This window comes from Pipistrellus hanaki (assembly GCF_964339955.1).
Source record: "Pipistrellus hanaki genome assembly, chromosome: 1".
Taxonomy (NCBI): Eukaryota; Metazoa; Chordata; class Mammalia; order Chiroptera; family Vespertilionidae; genus Pipistrellus; species Pipistrellus hanaki.
In genome coordinates, this window is record NC_140503.1 from 4,012,087 (window position 1) to 4,026,619 (window position 14,533).

The window sequence follows — 14,533 nt, forward strand, 5'->3', positions numbered from 1 at the left end:
TCCTTCTGGGGATCGAGCCTACAGCCTGGGCATGTGCCCTTGACCAGAATCAAACCTGGGAGCCTTCGGTCCACAGGCCAATGCTCTATCTACTGAGCCACACCGGCCAGAGCGGTTACTTGGTCTTCTGTTCAGTTTATTTTAGAAGAATGTCTGTAAGGATATTTAGGATGTAGCACAGTGCTGCTTAGTGTGCTATTTACTATTATTAAATATTAATAACTTTCTATGGCATCAAGCTTCCAACAGTGACTCATTCTTTAATTTTTAACAGATACAGAGAAAACATCGCAGGTTTGATGGACAAATGCTTTCCTGAGAAAAACAAGCCAGGTAGGAAAAGTCTTCTTATATATCCACCCAGCTTTTGTTTTCTGAGAGGAAGTTATGAAGTCCATCGGCTATTCCTTACTGTGAGAGTCTGGGTGAAATTATTGAAACGGGCCTGCTCCCATCACAGAGGAAGTGGCTGCGGGATATGGAGCTCCAGCCAGCGACTGCTTTCAGGAGGGGAGCCACAGTTCATCCTCCACGCGGCTGTTTCTTTATTGAGGCTGCGTTGTGTGCCAGGGCCCTTCATGGCACCAGAGCTGCTCAGTGCACAAAACGCGCACACCCTGTCCTCACCAGCTCTCGCTCTGTTTGGGGGAGACAGTGAAGAAACGAGTGCATTGCAGCATCTTACGTGGTCGGGACAACGGACGAGAAGAAAGCGCAGAGTAGAGCTGGGGAGTGAGGAGGGAGGAGGCTGGGTGTGAAATAGGCGGCAGGGCCGGCCTCCCTGACCAGGTGCCATTGGCATTGCAGGGAGGAGCTGGGAGTGAGTTCTGGAAGTGGGAAGAGCCTCTTCTTGGGCCAAACTGCCTCAGTTATGGTAGCTTTCTCGTAAGCCTCGTGTCTGGAAGTTTAGGTCGTCCAGCACTGTTCTTTAAACTTGCCCTAGCTATGTTGCTATTCTCGGTCTTTAGCATATCTATGTAAATTTAAGGATCACCTTGTCACTTTCGCGCATACCCTCCACCCCCAGCCTGCTTGGACCTTGAGTGCAGTTGCATTGACTGTGGACTGACTAGGGGAATAGCATTGTTATAGCATTGAGGCTGCCAGTCTACCAACATGGTAAACCCTGCATTGGATTTCATCTGTTTCTCTTATCTGTGTTTTATACTTTCCTCTGCAACAGATCCTGCCCCTCTTTCATTGTGTCTCCTGCTGTTGATGCAGTGTTATGGGATATGTATTTTAAAATATTTTCCAATTGCTTGTTGTTAGTATACAGAAATAGATTTTTATATGCTTACCTTGCTTCTGTGACCTTGTTATGTTTACCTATTCTAGTATTTTTTAAAATAGATTCTCTAGGCTATTACATACACTATCATGTTTGTGACTAAACTGTTCTATAGCTGCCTTTCGTTTCTTGCCTTACTGTGTTGGCTGAAAGCGCACATGACTATTGTGCTGGGCACAGCGGTGAAGGAGGACGGCCTGCCCTTTTCCTCTCCGAGGGGAGTGTTCAGAGTGACCACGCTCAGTGATGATGCTTCAGGCTTATAGATCCCCTCCATCAGATTAAGAAATTGAAAGGAGGGTTTTGTTTTATCTCTTTTTAACTCATGTATGTCAAGTATCTAGAATCTTACCTGATCCATAATGGATGTTTAATATGTACTAGTATTTGAGTGAGTGTATGTGTATGCTTGTGCATGCAGCCCTGGCAGGAGCCCTGGATTGGGTGGGTGTGGGTGTGGGTGTGGGTGTGGGTGTGGGTGTGGGAAGGAGAGTGCTGGCTTGAGGAGCTGGAGGATGGAGGTCTCAGGCACCCAGACTGGGAGAGGGACAGGGGGCAGGTGTAGGGGCAGGTCAGGGGTTTCGGTTTAGATTTGTTGGGATTTAGGTGACAATTACACATCCAAGAGCTACTGTGTGAAGCAGTGTGTGCACCAGTCTGAGGTCAGGGAAAGGCGAGGCTGGGGCTGCGCAGGCGTGAGGCAGTGGCCTAGTGGTGTTCTCGGTGCTGTTCTCTAGTGCGGTTTCTCCTTATGGCTCTGGTTCTGTGTCTGCACAGCTAACCTCCTGTCACTAAGAAGGTGATTTTTCTCTCTCAGGGAAAACCAGGCCTGCTTCTTTCTTCAGCCTTTATTTGGTTTGTTTTATTTCTCATTTACACGAAGAACCTAAATTTTAAAAGTTGGCTATGATATTTATTGTACTTAAAGCACATTTAAAAAAATATATATTTTATTGATTTTTTTTTTTACAGAGAGGAAGGGAGAGAGATAGAGAGTTAGAAACATCGATGAGAGAGAAACATCCATCAGCTGCCTCCTGCACACCTCCTACTGGAGATGTGCCCGCAACCAAGGTACATGCCCTTGACTGGAATCGAACCCAGGATCTTTCAGTCCACAGGCTGACTCTTTATCCACTGAGCCAAACCAGTTTCAGCTGTACTTAAGCACATTTTATTTCATAATCTATATTCTAGGTCCCTGTGTGTTTCTACTGGCTTTAAAACTATGGCAGTTATTTTTGTGAATGTTTACATTTTAAGTATATCTTTTTTCCTATTGTCTCACAATTTCAAAAATGTTTTTTACATCATATCTCAAAAATATTTTTTATTCTGATGTTTTCTGAGTTCAGAAGCACAATTTTCAATGAAGAAGTAATTGAAAAAAGATCATTTAGCAGAATATCCATTTATAATTTTACTGTAACACAAGTTATTTTCTTCAAAGTAAGGAATAAATATATTGTATTTGTGATTTAAAATTACAGAATAATTGTGTTATTTTTTCAGCTGAAATTGCTAAATACCTGGAAACAGTGAAATTGCTGGACTATGATGAGAAACCCCTATATCAGAATTTACAAGACATTCTTTTGCAAGGTCTAAAGTCTATAGGAAGCAAGGATGATGGCAAACTGGAACTTGGGGCTTTGGAGAACGGAGCTCTGAAAGCAAGAACAACCCCTAAGGTGAATTCTGTTTTTTACTATCCTTTGACTTCCCGAGATTGTGATTGCAAATTTAGTATTATAGAATAACTCAGTGAGTAGCTCAGGAAAGAAAATAACAGATTGTTGGTAATTAAATATTTATTTCCATTATCTAAGGGCAAGCTAAGCTCTTTATGATAAAGAAAAATGTATAGAGGGTTGTAAAAAATGGATATTTATTTATTTACTAGTGGTCCAGTACACAAATTTATGCATATTGAAAGGAAATTAATTAGAAGAAATAGTTTAATATTGCAGCAATCTAAACTATGGCTGATTCCAAAAAGAATCAGGTTCCCTCCTTCCTCCTCTCTTGGTCCAGGGTGTAGGTGAACCAGACTCGGGGCCAACGGGGCCCCAGCAGCAAGCTAGCCCATGGCCACCAACCTAACCTACCAGTTGGAGTATCTGCCCCCTGGTGGTCAGTGCATCATAGCTATCGGTCAAACGGTTGAATGGTCACTTAGGTGTTTATATATATATATATATATATATATATATATATATATATATATATATATATATATATAGACTAGAGGCCCAGTGCTTGAATTTGTGCATAGGTGGGGTCCTTCAGTCAGGCCAGCAATCAGGGCTGATTTGGGCTATCTCGCCCAGTCCCAATCGGGCCGATCAGGGCTGGCTTGGGAGGGGTTGCGAGAGGTTGGCCGGCCATGGGAGGTTGGCTGTGGGAGCACACTGACCACCAGGGGGTAGCTCCTGCATTGAATCTCTGCCCCTTGGTGGTTAGTACACGTCCATAGTGACTGGTTGACTGGTTGGTCGGTTGTAACGTTGCTTAGGCTTTTATATATATAGATTATGTACAGTAGCAAGTGATTAATTTTTTTCAAGAGATTCTAGCTTGGGATAGTGGCACCGGGCAGAGGGATTCTGGTAGGGCTCTCAGCTCAGTTTGTATTGTTGTGCTTTTCCCCGCAAGCCAGCCCCTAGGGTTGATCTTGTTTCTCAGTTTTTTCTTATTTGTTGGTGTGGCCACAGTATTTATTATTTGAAAATTGGCATTTGAAAAATTACCATTTGAAAGTTTTTGTTTGTTGATATGTTTACCATTTGAATATGATTTTGCTCTTTACCGAAATGCCATTATATAAAGCGGTGTATATGCATATAAGGGGATTACTTTTAAGAGAGAAATGTTAAATAGTGAACTTTATGGGAAAGTATTATGCAGCCATGAAATAACTCCTGACGCCACTATAATATTTAGATTTTACAGGTATGCATTAACTTTTTGGTTTATTGATTATTTCTAATAATTGTTGACATTGATTTCTTTTGTAATTTGAAATCATTTAATAAGATGTGTCATCTGCTTTTATATGGAAAAGGAAAACTACTTTCAGAAGAAAGATACTGTTTACATTAGTGACCAGTCTTACTGTCATTAACTCTGAAAGCCCCAGCGGCTTCCTTTGGGAACACGCATTCCAAACTATTGAGGAAAAGGGTTAAAACAAATTATCTCTTTAAAAGAAACAGCAAATTAAAAGATTTTTATAATTCTTCCTAGATTGAAATTTTGAAATTGGATCATGAATTTGACTTTTTGGCAAATAGTAGGTCTCTAATTTCATCGCGGAATCGAAAATTATACATTTCATCTCCATGGGCATTTTTCCCCTGCAAGTTTTGTGTTAATTGCGTCTGCTCAGTTTTGTGGTCAACAAGTGTGCTGACAGCTACATTCGGCTGTGAGATGAAGGGATGGACTGGGAGCCTGATGGAATTTCAGCGAGGCAGTAACTTACAGTTTGCACACATGGGTAAACACACAGCGTGCCTCCTCGTGTGCCGGACAGATTTCTTTACGTTATATTTATAGCTCGCTTCCAGAGTGTTTTTCCTAAAATTTAGCTGATTGAGAAGTAAAGATCTCTGCTGCAGTGAGAACTCGTCCAGTGCCTTCCCCTTCTTTGCAGATCGCTGTTTGGCCCTGAGTGCTGGGGAAATGTGGTTTCTGCAGGTTGGCTGACTTTCCAGCTGAGTAGGTCAGTCTGCTGCAGAGCTAACATCTGTGCCTCATCCCCTGTGTCCTCGGGTAGCGCAGAAGGCTGGGCAGTCCTGTCGGATCATGCCCTACATGCCTGAAGCTTCACGCAGGGGGAATATATGAATACCAAGTTGAGCTGTTAGGTCTCCTTTATTAGTTGATTGCTTCATTTTGTATTTTATTTTATTTTTGTCTTCAAGGCTAACACAGACTATTCTTGGTATTAAAAAGAAATTAATAAAAGCTAGGATTAGTATCATACGATCATGAAGCTGCTTGATAACCATGTAACTATGTAGATGAGTTATTAAATGTGTTGGCCCTTTGTCTTTTTTGTTTATAAAAGTGAAAAAATTGGACCAAACCAGTTTTTTTTTTTTTTTTTTTTTTTTTAAGTTTTCTTTTTCTTCTTTTTTTTAAAGCCCTAGAACAGTTTTCCCAAATACATTGTAAATGCCACCTGTCTAAACTGGCAGGAGCAGCGCTGCCCTGGCTGAGAGGCTGGGGCTCCCTAGAGGAATGGCTTCTCTTTGAGAAATTAGAATTCCCTTTCTTTAGCGAGGGGCGTGCGGGCAGGATGGTGCTGTCTGCTCTGCTTACCAGGAAGCTCAGAGCTACATAGGATTCTCTGATTATGTAAACTCTAGTGTTAATCTTTATAATTAGCAGGTTCTCTCCCTCCCCTTTTTGTTATAATTTTTTAAGTTTTTTTCAGATACATTATTCAGATAATCCATGTCCAGCTGTAGTTTTGTTTTGGAACTCATTCATTTCTTGAAAATCCATTTTTAGGTTTCTGAGGGCTTAGAGGTCATGTGACTTAGCAGTGAAGCCTCAGAACTGAAGTGCCTTGACTCTCCTCATTACACACTGCTTCTGCAACTCAGCTGATTTTGTCTGACAGCATTTACGTTTATAAAAATCTTTGCTCATGCCTTACTTTTTATTTTTAGCCTTTCCAGTCTTATTGAGATATAATTGGCATTCAACACTGTGTCAGTTTAAGGGGTACAGCATAATGCTTTGGCTTAAATATATTGTGAAATGACTACCACATAAGTTTAGGAAAAAAATATATATGTTCTTTTTATTTCTCAGACTCAATTCTCTTTTGGAAAGGGGCAGGTGTAATAGTTCAGTACGTGCTTCTCTCTATGTTCCTAGCAGATATCCTGTACGGGAGCACCTATAAGAATTGATCAACAATGGCACGAAGCGAGGTTTCTAAAACCCAGTTTTTATCTGACACCATCCATAGTCCCCGCAGTATCGCTGACTTCATTCCCCATGCTGTACTTACCTCCCGTGGCTGCTTTATAACTGGCAATTTGTACTTAGATACGATTAAACTTACAGGTTTTTGTTTTGGGAAAAAAAACCAGACCATAGTCTGTGGACCATTGGTGCTTCCGGTCCACATGGCATCCATTGTCAGGAAAGCTGGGCAGGAGATGCCGGCTGAAGGCGGGTGCGTGGAAGTCAGGCCTAACCTGTGCCCCTGCCGAAGACACAGGCGTCTCTCTGGTCCGCTGAATACTGTCTGGTTTTCATTGCCGTGTCATTTACCTGCATGGAGGTGAAGGAAGCTCCTTTCATTAAACAAGCCTGAGAACAAGATGAATGCCCTGGGATCTTGGGTGGAATGTATTGGATGGCTCCTTGTATGATGAGCGCGGAGAAACCTGCCCTCCTAGCCGGCAGAAAGCATTTTCTCCGCGCGGAAAGCAACACAGGACTGAAATATTCCTCCTTAATTTTGGTCCGGACGAACCAAAGTGTCTGTGTTTATTCCTGCCTAATGCATCACGGAACTGCTGACATGCTCACCTTGGAGTCCTGGCCGGCGCTAATCAGGCCCGCGTGCCGGAGGAGGAGGCACCTAATGCACTCCATCAGGGCCCTTTGCATACGGAAGGCCTCACAGGGGAGCTGCGTGCCAGCGAGGGTTACCTGCCCGCCGCCTGAGCGTATGTAATTATCGAGCAATCTGTTCAGCCCAGCGGGGCCGGCTGGCAATCACGGACCGCACTTGGGAAAGGGTGGCCGGAGGCTCTGCCCCTCTCATCAGTGCTGGAGCCGCAGCCGCTCGGGCAGCTCTTGTTGCACAGGGAGCGCTCCTCCCACAGAGCCGCTCAGAGCGCTGCCGCTGCCCTCCCCGAGCCCAGTGCGGCCCTGGGTGTGCGTGTGGGAAGCCTCTTCTCCAGGAGCCCGCGTTTCCCAGTCCTGATCTCTCCCAGCCGCCTCCGCAGCGCTGGGAGCACTGGGATTAATGGTAACGCGCGGGCAATAGCACCCGGACCGCCGGGAGGGTCCGGTAATGTGGTCGGAGCGGAGCTCTGTTCGGAGCGGAGCCACGGCTGCCATTAGGAGGAGAAGAATGTGCTGTCAGCAGGTATTACACTCCCAGAGCCGCGCGCACCATGGCCCGGAGCAAGGAAGCTTCTCAGATGAGGTTCAACGTCATGCTAATTGTTCGGAAATACAAATGAGGACATTCGGATGCGAAGCGAATCTGTGAAACTTGCGAAGTATCAGATGATTCCCTCCATGCTACACACTTATTTTAGGCAACCTAGAGAAGCTTTGAGTTTTCATTTGCATTTTAACACGTTTAAATTTGAGACTACATGGGATAAAGTTATATGCAAAATGCAAAGTTTTAAATTATTTCTCAGGTCCTTCTATAGTTATACTTACATGTAGAGATGTTAGGTGATTTAAAAACTTTACACAGGGATGGACTGGTAGAAATAGTACAGTGTTGGAAAATAATAAGGAGGTGAATGAACAGTTGGGAAGAATGGATGGTGACAGAATATTAACTCTCCTAAGTCACACTCAACTGGAAAAATTAGAAAATAGGAAAGGCCTAAGAGAATGGCGGGAAAACCAACCGTTTTGGAGACTTGAGGAGACCTGTGTACTTTTAAGATCCTTCCTTACAGTAAGGCTTTTGGCCCTTTTAAACTTTTAATAAAAATATTCCAGAAGAAAACATACCCCCACAGATCACACTGGCCTCAGAGAGGGGTGACGGCAGGTCTGTAAGACACTGGCTCTGAGAGAGTTTCTGTCAGCAGGCCTGGGTGAACACGCGGCTTTCCATAGCGAACTGTGTGAAGCGTGAGTTAGAGGGGGTGGCAGCAAGCAGACCCACCTTCCCGGCTAACGGGACAGGTGAGGGCTCTCAATGCCATTGTCTTTGCCTCCTGCCCTGAGGCCTGGCTACCTGGAAGTGGTGAATAGCAGCCCTCCCCCCACAGTTCTCTCTCCTCAGTTCCGTTCCCTGCAGTCAGCCCTGGCCTGAAAGTACTAAATGGGGAAATCCAGAAATAAACAAGCTTTGCCTCGCCCTCCGCTCTGAGTAGCATGAACTGTTGCCATCCTGCCTGAAGCGTGAGCCGCCAGTCACCCCTGGGCCCTGTGGGTTATCAGACCAGCTGTCGCAGTGTCAGTGCTGGCTCAGGGCACCTTATTTTACCAATGGCCCCTGACGCCGGAGTGGCGGTGCGGCGGTCGGATGTGCCAGGAGAAGCCGGCGGTGCTCGCTGTCAGCGGAAGGCGTGTGTCTGGGGAAATGTGCACACTGCCTGGGATCTGGACCGGATGCCGCAGGGAAGGGCTCCTGGGTCTGTGCTCTGCATCGTGACAGCACACCTGGTAGTTCATATGCACCCTGACATGCAGGGAGTTTGAGCAGTTACTTCTTTCACCCTCGGACCACATCTTTCTCTCTCTTCATTTTCACATGTAAGAAGCGGAAGAAGGAAGCGGGGAAGAGCACAGAGGCTGGTGGTGAGGACATGGAGTGCTCGGATGCGCACACGGGGGAGGCCATGCAGACGCGTAAGTGATGGCCTCGCTGCGCCCTCTCCACGCAAACGAGGTTCCCCCCTCCCGCCAGCAGGACCCCGTGTTCAGCCATCACATTCCCACTTCGTAGCGCAGTGTGGTGGGGGCTCTTCCGTCTGCAGCGTGTCACTGGCTCTGCACCCGCAGAGCGGTACTTCCTGCTCACAGTGATCGTGAGTGGGCACCGGGAGCGCCTCTCTCTCTGCCGCTCTGGAGCCCAACACCCCGAGCGCCAGGCGGCAGAGTTGGGGCGCTTGGTTGCGTAACTCTGTGGCTTGCACCATCGTTTTTCAGAAAGATGGGCGTAAAGTCACCGGGGCCTCACAGACTGCTGCCGGCGGAGCGGGCCCAGAGCAAGGCCATGGCTGCCCGGCCGGGCAGGGGCTCCCTCTGAGGGGCAGGCAGGCCGTGGGGGGCCAGGTTCCTTTGACGCTATGCTGGCTACTGCTGCTCTCCTGGCCCCTGGGGCTGGGTTCCTTGCCCGTGGCTTCTTGTGGGAAGGCTGGTTTTAGGCCCCTAAGGCGCCAGGCTCTGTTGGGCCCGGTTGGGGCGCGCGCCCCCCCCCCCCCCCCCCCCCGCCTGGCCCAGGCCGCTGCGGAGGCAGCGATGTGACCTGCCAGGAGGGCACTCTGCCCATCCGTCCACCTCTTCACTGTGTGTTCTGGGAGAGCATCCTGAGGTCTGCCTGGACCTCAGAGAACACAGGTGTCTGGAGAGTGAGTATCCCTTCCCTCTGGGTGCCCCGGGCCTGAAAATGCCCGTGTCCCCTCTGCGCTGCCCTCCACCCGCTCTCCAGGCCCCCCCCCCCCCATTGTGTGGTTAGGAAGCGCGGAGCCTGAGCAGCACACCAGGCCTGTCTTGCAGAGGAGCAGCGGCAGGGAGGGGAGAGAACGAATCAGTATTTACAGAGACGGCGCAGTCTGACTCAGAAGCTCCCCTAGGCTCTGCGCCTGCAGTGTCCGTTCGGGGGGCCTGCAGTGTTGTAAGGGTGACTCCCACTGAGGCCCGGGCCTCGGCCTCTCCACTGCCTGGAGGCCTGGCACCTGGGCTCTGCTGGCTGGGCACCGGAGGGGTTTGTTTTGATACCGAAGAGTTTAAATTGGGCTAGAATTATAAATCAGTTTTTATACTTAAAATTTTAATCAGAGGTCCTTATACTGATACTTTTTACTGTGAGAAAATATATTATTTTTTTGGTTTATTTAATAATGACAAAAGATGAGAGTAAATCTCATTGCTAATTCCAGGAGAACAATCCAGCTATCCTTTTGATATAAAAAAAGCAGATAAAGAATAATCAGATTCTGCCTTATTTACATAAACTTGGAATTGCTTTACTTAAATGCTTTCTATTTTCCTATTGTAATTCATTTTTTTTTCTAAAGTGAAAGGCTAGTTAAGGTATTTTGCTATCTAAATATTCAAAAATAAGAGAAATATCACTTGAGATGGTGAAATATTACTGCTTCTAGCAAAAACAAAACAAAACAAAAAATCCCCCCAAAAAAACCACAACCAAAAAAACACAAAAAACTAAATGCACAGGAAAATGTATATATATTTGTATTCATCCCTTTAAAGAAACTTGAAGAAGGCACATTATTACATTTGATTTTTAAGAAAAGTAATCCAATTCACTGAACACTGTTTTAGAGCTTTCAGATTTTGTCATAAATGTGTTTGAAGAATGGTTACCTCCAACAGCAGCTTTAGAAATGTCAGTTACTTCATTAACAATTTTATTTTCAAACACAATTTATGGTTTACAATATGGCGAGAGATTTTTCTCACTGTGCGATCTTTCAGAATGCTGTGCCTCGCAAAATGGGAGCAGCTTTCCTTTAATATCTATTTAGACCATTTGAAAACGTGTATAATTTTCTTGATACACCTAAACTCATTTCGGCTGGCTGGGGGTCTATTGTGTGCGAACACATTCTGAAGGCTTTCAAAGTGCGTATTGTGTGGGTTTTCTCAAAAAAGGAGAGGGGGGAACAGGCGATTTTCAAGAAGAACGGAGGCCCTAATCCTTTTATTTTTATGCAAGGCGTAATTTTTACCAATTGAGAACATTTGGTTATTTGCTGCAAGTAATTTCTTTCCTCCACAAAATGGCAAGCCTTATAAAAACCATGTGTATTCTGGCATTTCAAAACCATGCCAGTATTTCAGAATTGGATAACAGTTAGTTAATGGCACCATGATATTTATGGCTAGTGTACTTTGTCCTCCTGTTCCTGGAATGGCCAGCACACAGCTGTAGTCTTGTGGGTGCTTTTTAGTTTCAGTTTTGAAGTGCCTTGCATTTTGGATCATTCTTGAGGATTCTTTGATGAAAACATGATTTATATTTACCTCTTGAATGTCTATATTCTAGTCTAAGAAAGAGGCATGTTTTCAGGGCACCCTACATACATGGACAATTCCCGTTTGTTTTTCCTTCTTCATTATTAAATCATAGGAGGGCATCCCCAAACTTGTATATTTTATTTTTCAAATAGTAAATCTCACACATACTTGTTTTGTGATTAGAATTTTTACCAGTTGTAGCATATTATGAAAATGAGTATATTTTTTAGAGAGATGAGAAACTGACTTTGCAGCAATCAGAATTGATTATTAGGAAACTTGAATTGATACGTGCAGCAAAGTATCTAAGTTGCATGTACTGATTTTATAGTAAATTCCAGGTGGTGTTGGCATTGAACTTTAAGTCTAGATAGAAGAGGGTGAGCAGCAATGGCGTTTAGTTTAAGAGTGGCATGTCAAACTAGAACGTTCGTGGGACAGCACTGCTTGGACACGGCTGTCCTCGTGTGAGCTGGCGTGCGCAGTGTGCCCGTGCTGACGGCGCCGGGGTCTGGGAGCCCGTTTCACCGGCCGGAGGTCCCCGTTTTCTGTGCCAAGTTACTGCTGACATTCTATAACCCTAACACCTGTCACAGGGTGCTTCTAAAGGAAGGCTGCATCACAAAAATGGAAGAAAAAACTTCGTTCAAACTAGCTAGTTACAGGCTGTGTGTTTGAGTGGAGGGAAAGAAAAGATATTCTTTTATCTTGGAAATTGGCTTTAATTTAGTGATTTTTCAACCCTTTCATCTCACAGCACACATTAAACTGATCACCAAGGGTCTGCAGTACATTTTTGACGATCTGGCCAAAAATAGGCCTAGTTTTGATTTATTCACACCTACTGGCTGTTGTGGTGGCTGTTGTCACTTTTCTTATTGACAGTCGAAGGGAAAGAGGCCAGTGCCTGTCAAGCAGTCGGATACTGCATGTTTGAACATTCTTGCGGCCCACCAGTTGGAAGTCGCTGATGGAGTTGACTAGAAACTAGAATTTGGAAAAATAAAAGCACACTAATTTTTAAACCGCTGATTTTCCAGTTAAGGGACTAAATGAATCTGTAGTCAGAAAGCCTTGAGGCCCTGTCCATTATTAGTCATGTGTCATAGACACTTTGACTGGGCTCACAGTTTTGTCCATTTCAGGAAGGAAGGATCGATCTCTTCCTTGGCTGGTGCGGGCAGTGATTGATCGGCAGCCACCCCTGCCCTCGCCCGGGCCCTGGCTGCTCCCGGCAGAGCGCAGCACCAGGCGTCCAGGCAGCGGCTCAGCCTCACACGGCCCTCTGGCCCTCTGCCCCCGTGCTCGAGGGGAGGGGGCGCGGGTGGCCGGGAACAAAGCCCTCGGGGAGGCAGCTCCCTGCCCTCGATAGACTCGCTGATCATCACACAGGAGCAGGCGGGGAGCTGTCGGAAGTCCCTTAGCCCAGGGCCAGGTGGTGCTGCTAGAGGCTGCGCAGCGGCCCCCGGTTCGTTCCTGGGGGAGAGCGTGGGGGAGCGGGCCCATGCTCGCTGCCCGGAGAGCACGTAGCAGGTTTCAGAGGCAACACCGTGAGAGCAACCCTTCCTGCAGCTGTTACTGTGCCCAGCCCGCCAGTGCCCCACGGAGGGGCCTGTGCTCCGTGTGCGGACGTTCAGGTCTGCGCGCACACAGCGGGGAGACGGGTCAGGAAGCGCTGTTCGCCGGTGGGAGAGCCGGTGGGCGTGGAGCAGACTTCGTTAGCGTGTTGTTGCCATTTTCGGGGCATTAACAGTTACACTTCGTGTATGAATTTCATCTCCACAAATCAGCATGGCCAATAAAATTCAAAATATTAATAACTATGTGTGGAAATACTTCTATTTCTGTTCTTTTGCTCTTGTAAGTGAATGATCACTGTTTTAAATGTCTTTGTCTTCTCTTCAAGGTTCAAAGAGGAGAAAGAGAGTCCAGAAGTAAACCACATGCTGTGAGCCAGTTTTCTCTTCTTCCTGTCATTTGCTTTTTCTTCTTTTCTATTTGGCGTGTTTTCATGTGGGTCTGCTGGGTGGGGGTAACAGGGAAATACCTATGTCTTTGAAAAACAGGTTTTTTATTGAAATAAATGCTTTGTACAATTTATTAAAGGCTAACTTATAAAACTTCAGAATGTTTAGGCTGCATGTGCTCTGTAAGCTGCCCAGCTGCGGGAAAGGGCTGGGCGCCTAGAAGAACTGCTGTGATGTGCACTTTCCGATTGTGTGTCTTTCCCGGAGGGTAAATGTCTGACCGAGCTCTTCCTCTCAAGGAAATGCGAAACTTCAAATAAAGGGATCTTTTTGCTTCAGACAGATTCGGTTCGCTGTGGCCGTGTGTTTGGTTTTCATTGATTTTGTTCAGCCCCACAAGCATGTAAGCACCTGCTGCAGGAGGTACGGAGAAGGGGGGGAGTGAAAGAAAAGGTGGGTGTGAGCACATGTGGCTGCGAGCGAGGTTATGTAAGCAGCATGGACGTGGGCAGGCTCTGCGGTCACAGAGTTTATATAGAGACACTGCCATAAGGAAACCCCGTGAAATACATCTCTAGAGCTTGTCTGTCTGTTTAATGCGTCCATCTCTATATCTGATTGTTCATTCACAGATGATTTTTCTTAAAAGTTTCATCTTTTGTAGCACATAATATTTGTACAGTAAAACAAACAGTTGAGAGTTTTGATGATTAGAAATTTTAAGATGTGGACCTTTTATAGTTGCCCTGGAAACAAACACTTGGGATTTAAACCTTTAAGAACAATTTCAAGGTTTGCTTTGTTAGAGAACCTGGGGCCGGATTGGCGTCGCTGAATGTTGGCACACGCCAATAGCTGTGTCATGTCCAGGGCTTTCCGATGGCGTAGAGACACCCTTTTATTTAAGTCTTTAAAGCATTTATTTTTAATACATATTCAGAATATAAGTAGCATGTTAAACTGGCGATGTTCTGTCCTGCTTAGGACAAGCCTCAGTCAGGGTTCCAGCTTTTTACAAGGGCGTTGATCGGAAGAAAATATTAAGTGCAGATGCGATTCCTTTGGCTAAAATGGTCCAGGTTGTCCCAAGTGCGAGCAGCTCTGGGCCGCACAGAGACCGGAACCTGCACTCTCCGGTGCGGACGTCCAGCTGCCCCCGAAGCAGGTGCCCGAAGCAGGTGCCTGACGTGGTCAGACGCTGACGAGTGTGGAGCAGATGGCAGACTTCCTGTGAGCTCAGCCTCAGAAGCCTGCGGAGTTGTAGGGCCCTGCGTCTTTCCAGAAGAGGGAACTCGGCTCTGGGCAGAGACTTGTGCTTTCTGGAGAATGTTGGATTTAGTCCTCGCCA

The 14,533-nt window shown here is 46.0% G+C and overlaps 1 protein-coding gene across 3 annotated transcripts in view; it reads left to right on the forward strand.

The window, feature by feature from the left end:
• VRK1 (VRK serine/threonine kinase 1) overlaps positions 1-13,525 on the forward strand; it is a 54,710-nt gene extending 41,185 nt beyond the window's left edge. For 2 of the 3 annotated variants that reach the window (XM_084898511.1, XM_084898513.1), the window contains 4 exons: positions 275-333; positions 2,804-2,982; positions 8,773-8,863; positions 13,125-13,525. In XM_084898511.1, the coding sequence (XP_084754637.1) occupies positions 275-333; positions 2,804-2,982; positions 8,773-8,863; positions 13,125-13,156 (361 nt within the window). In that variant the 3' untranslated portion in view covers positions 13,157-13,525. The remainder of the gene's footprint in view (positions 1-274; positions 334-2,803; positions 2,983-8,772; positions 8,864-13,124) is intronic. The other variant, XM_084898512.1, reaches the window with a different exon arrangement.
• The last annotated feature ends 1,008 nt before the right edge of the window (positions 13,526-14,533 follow it).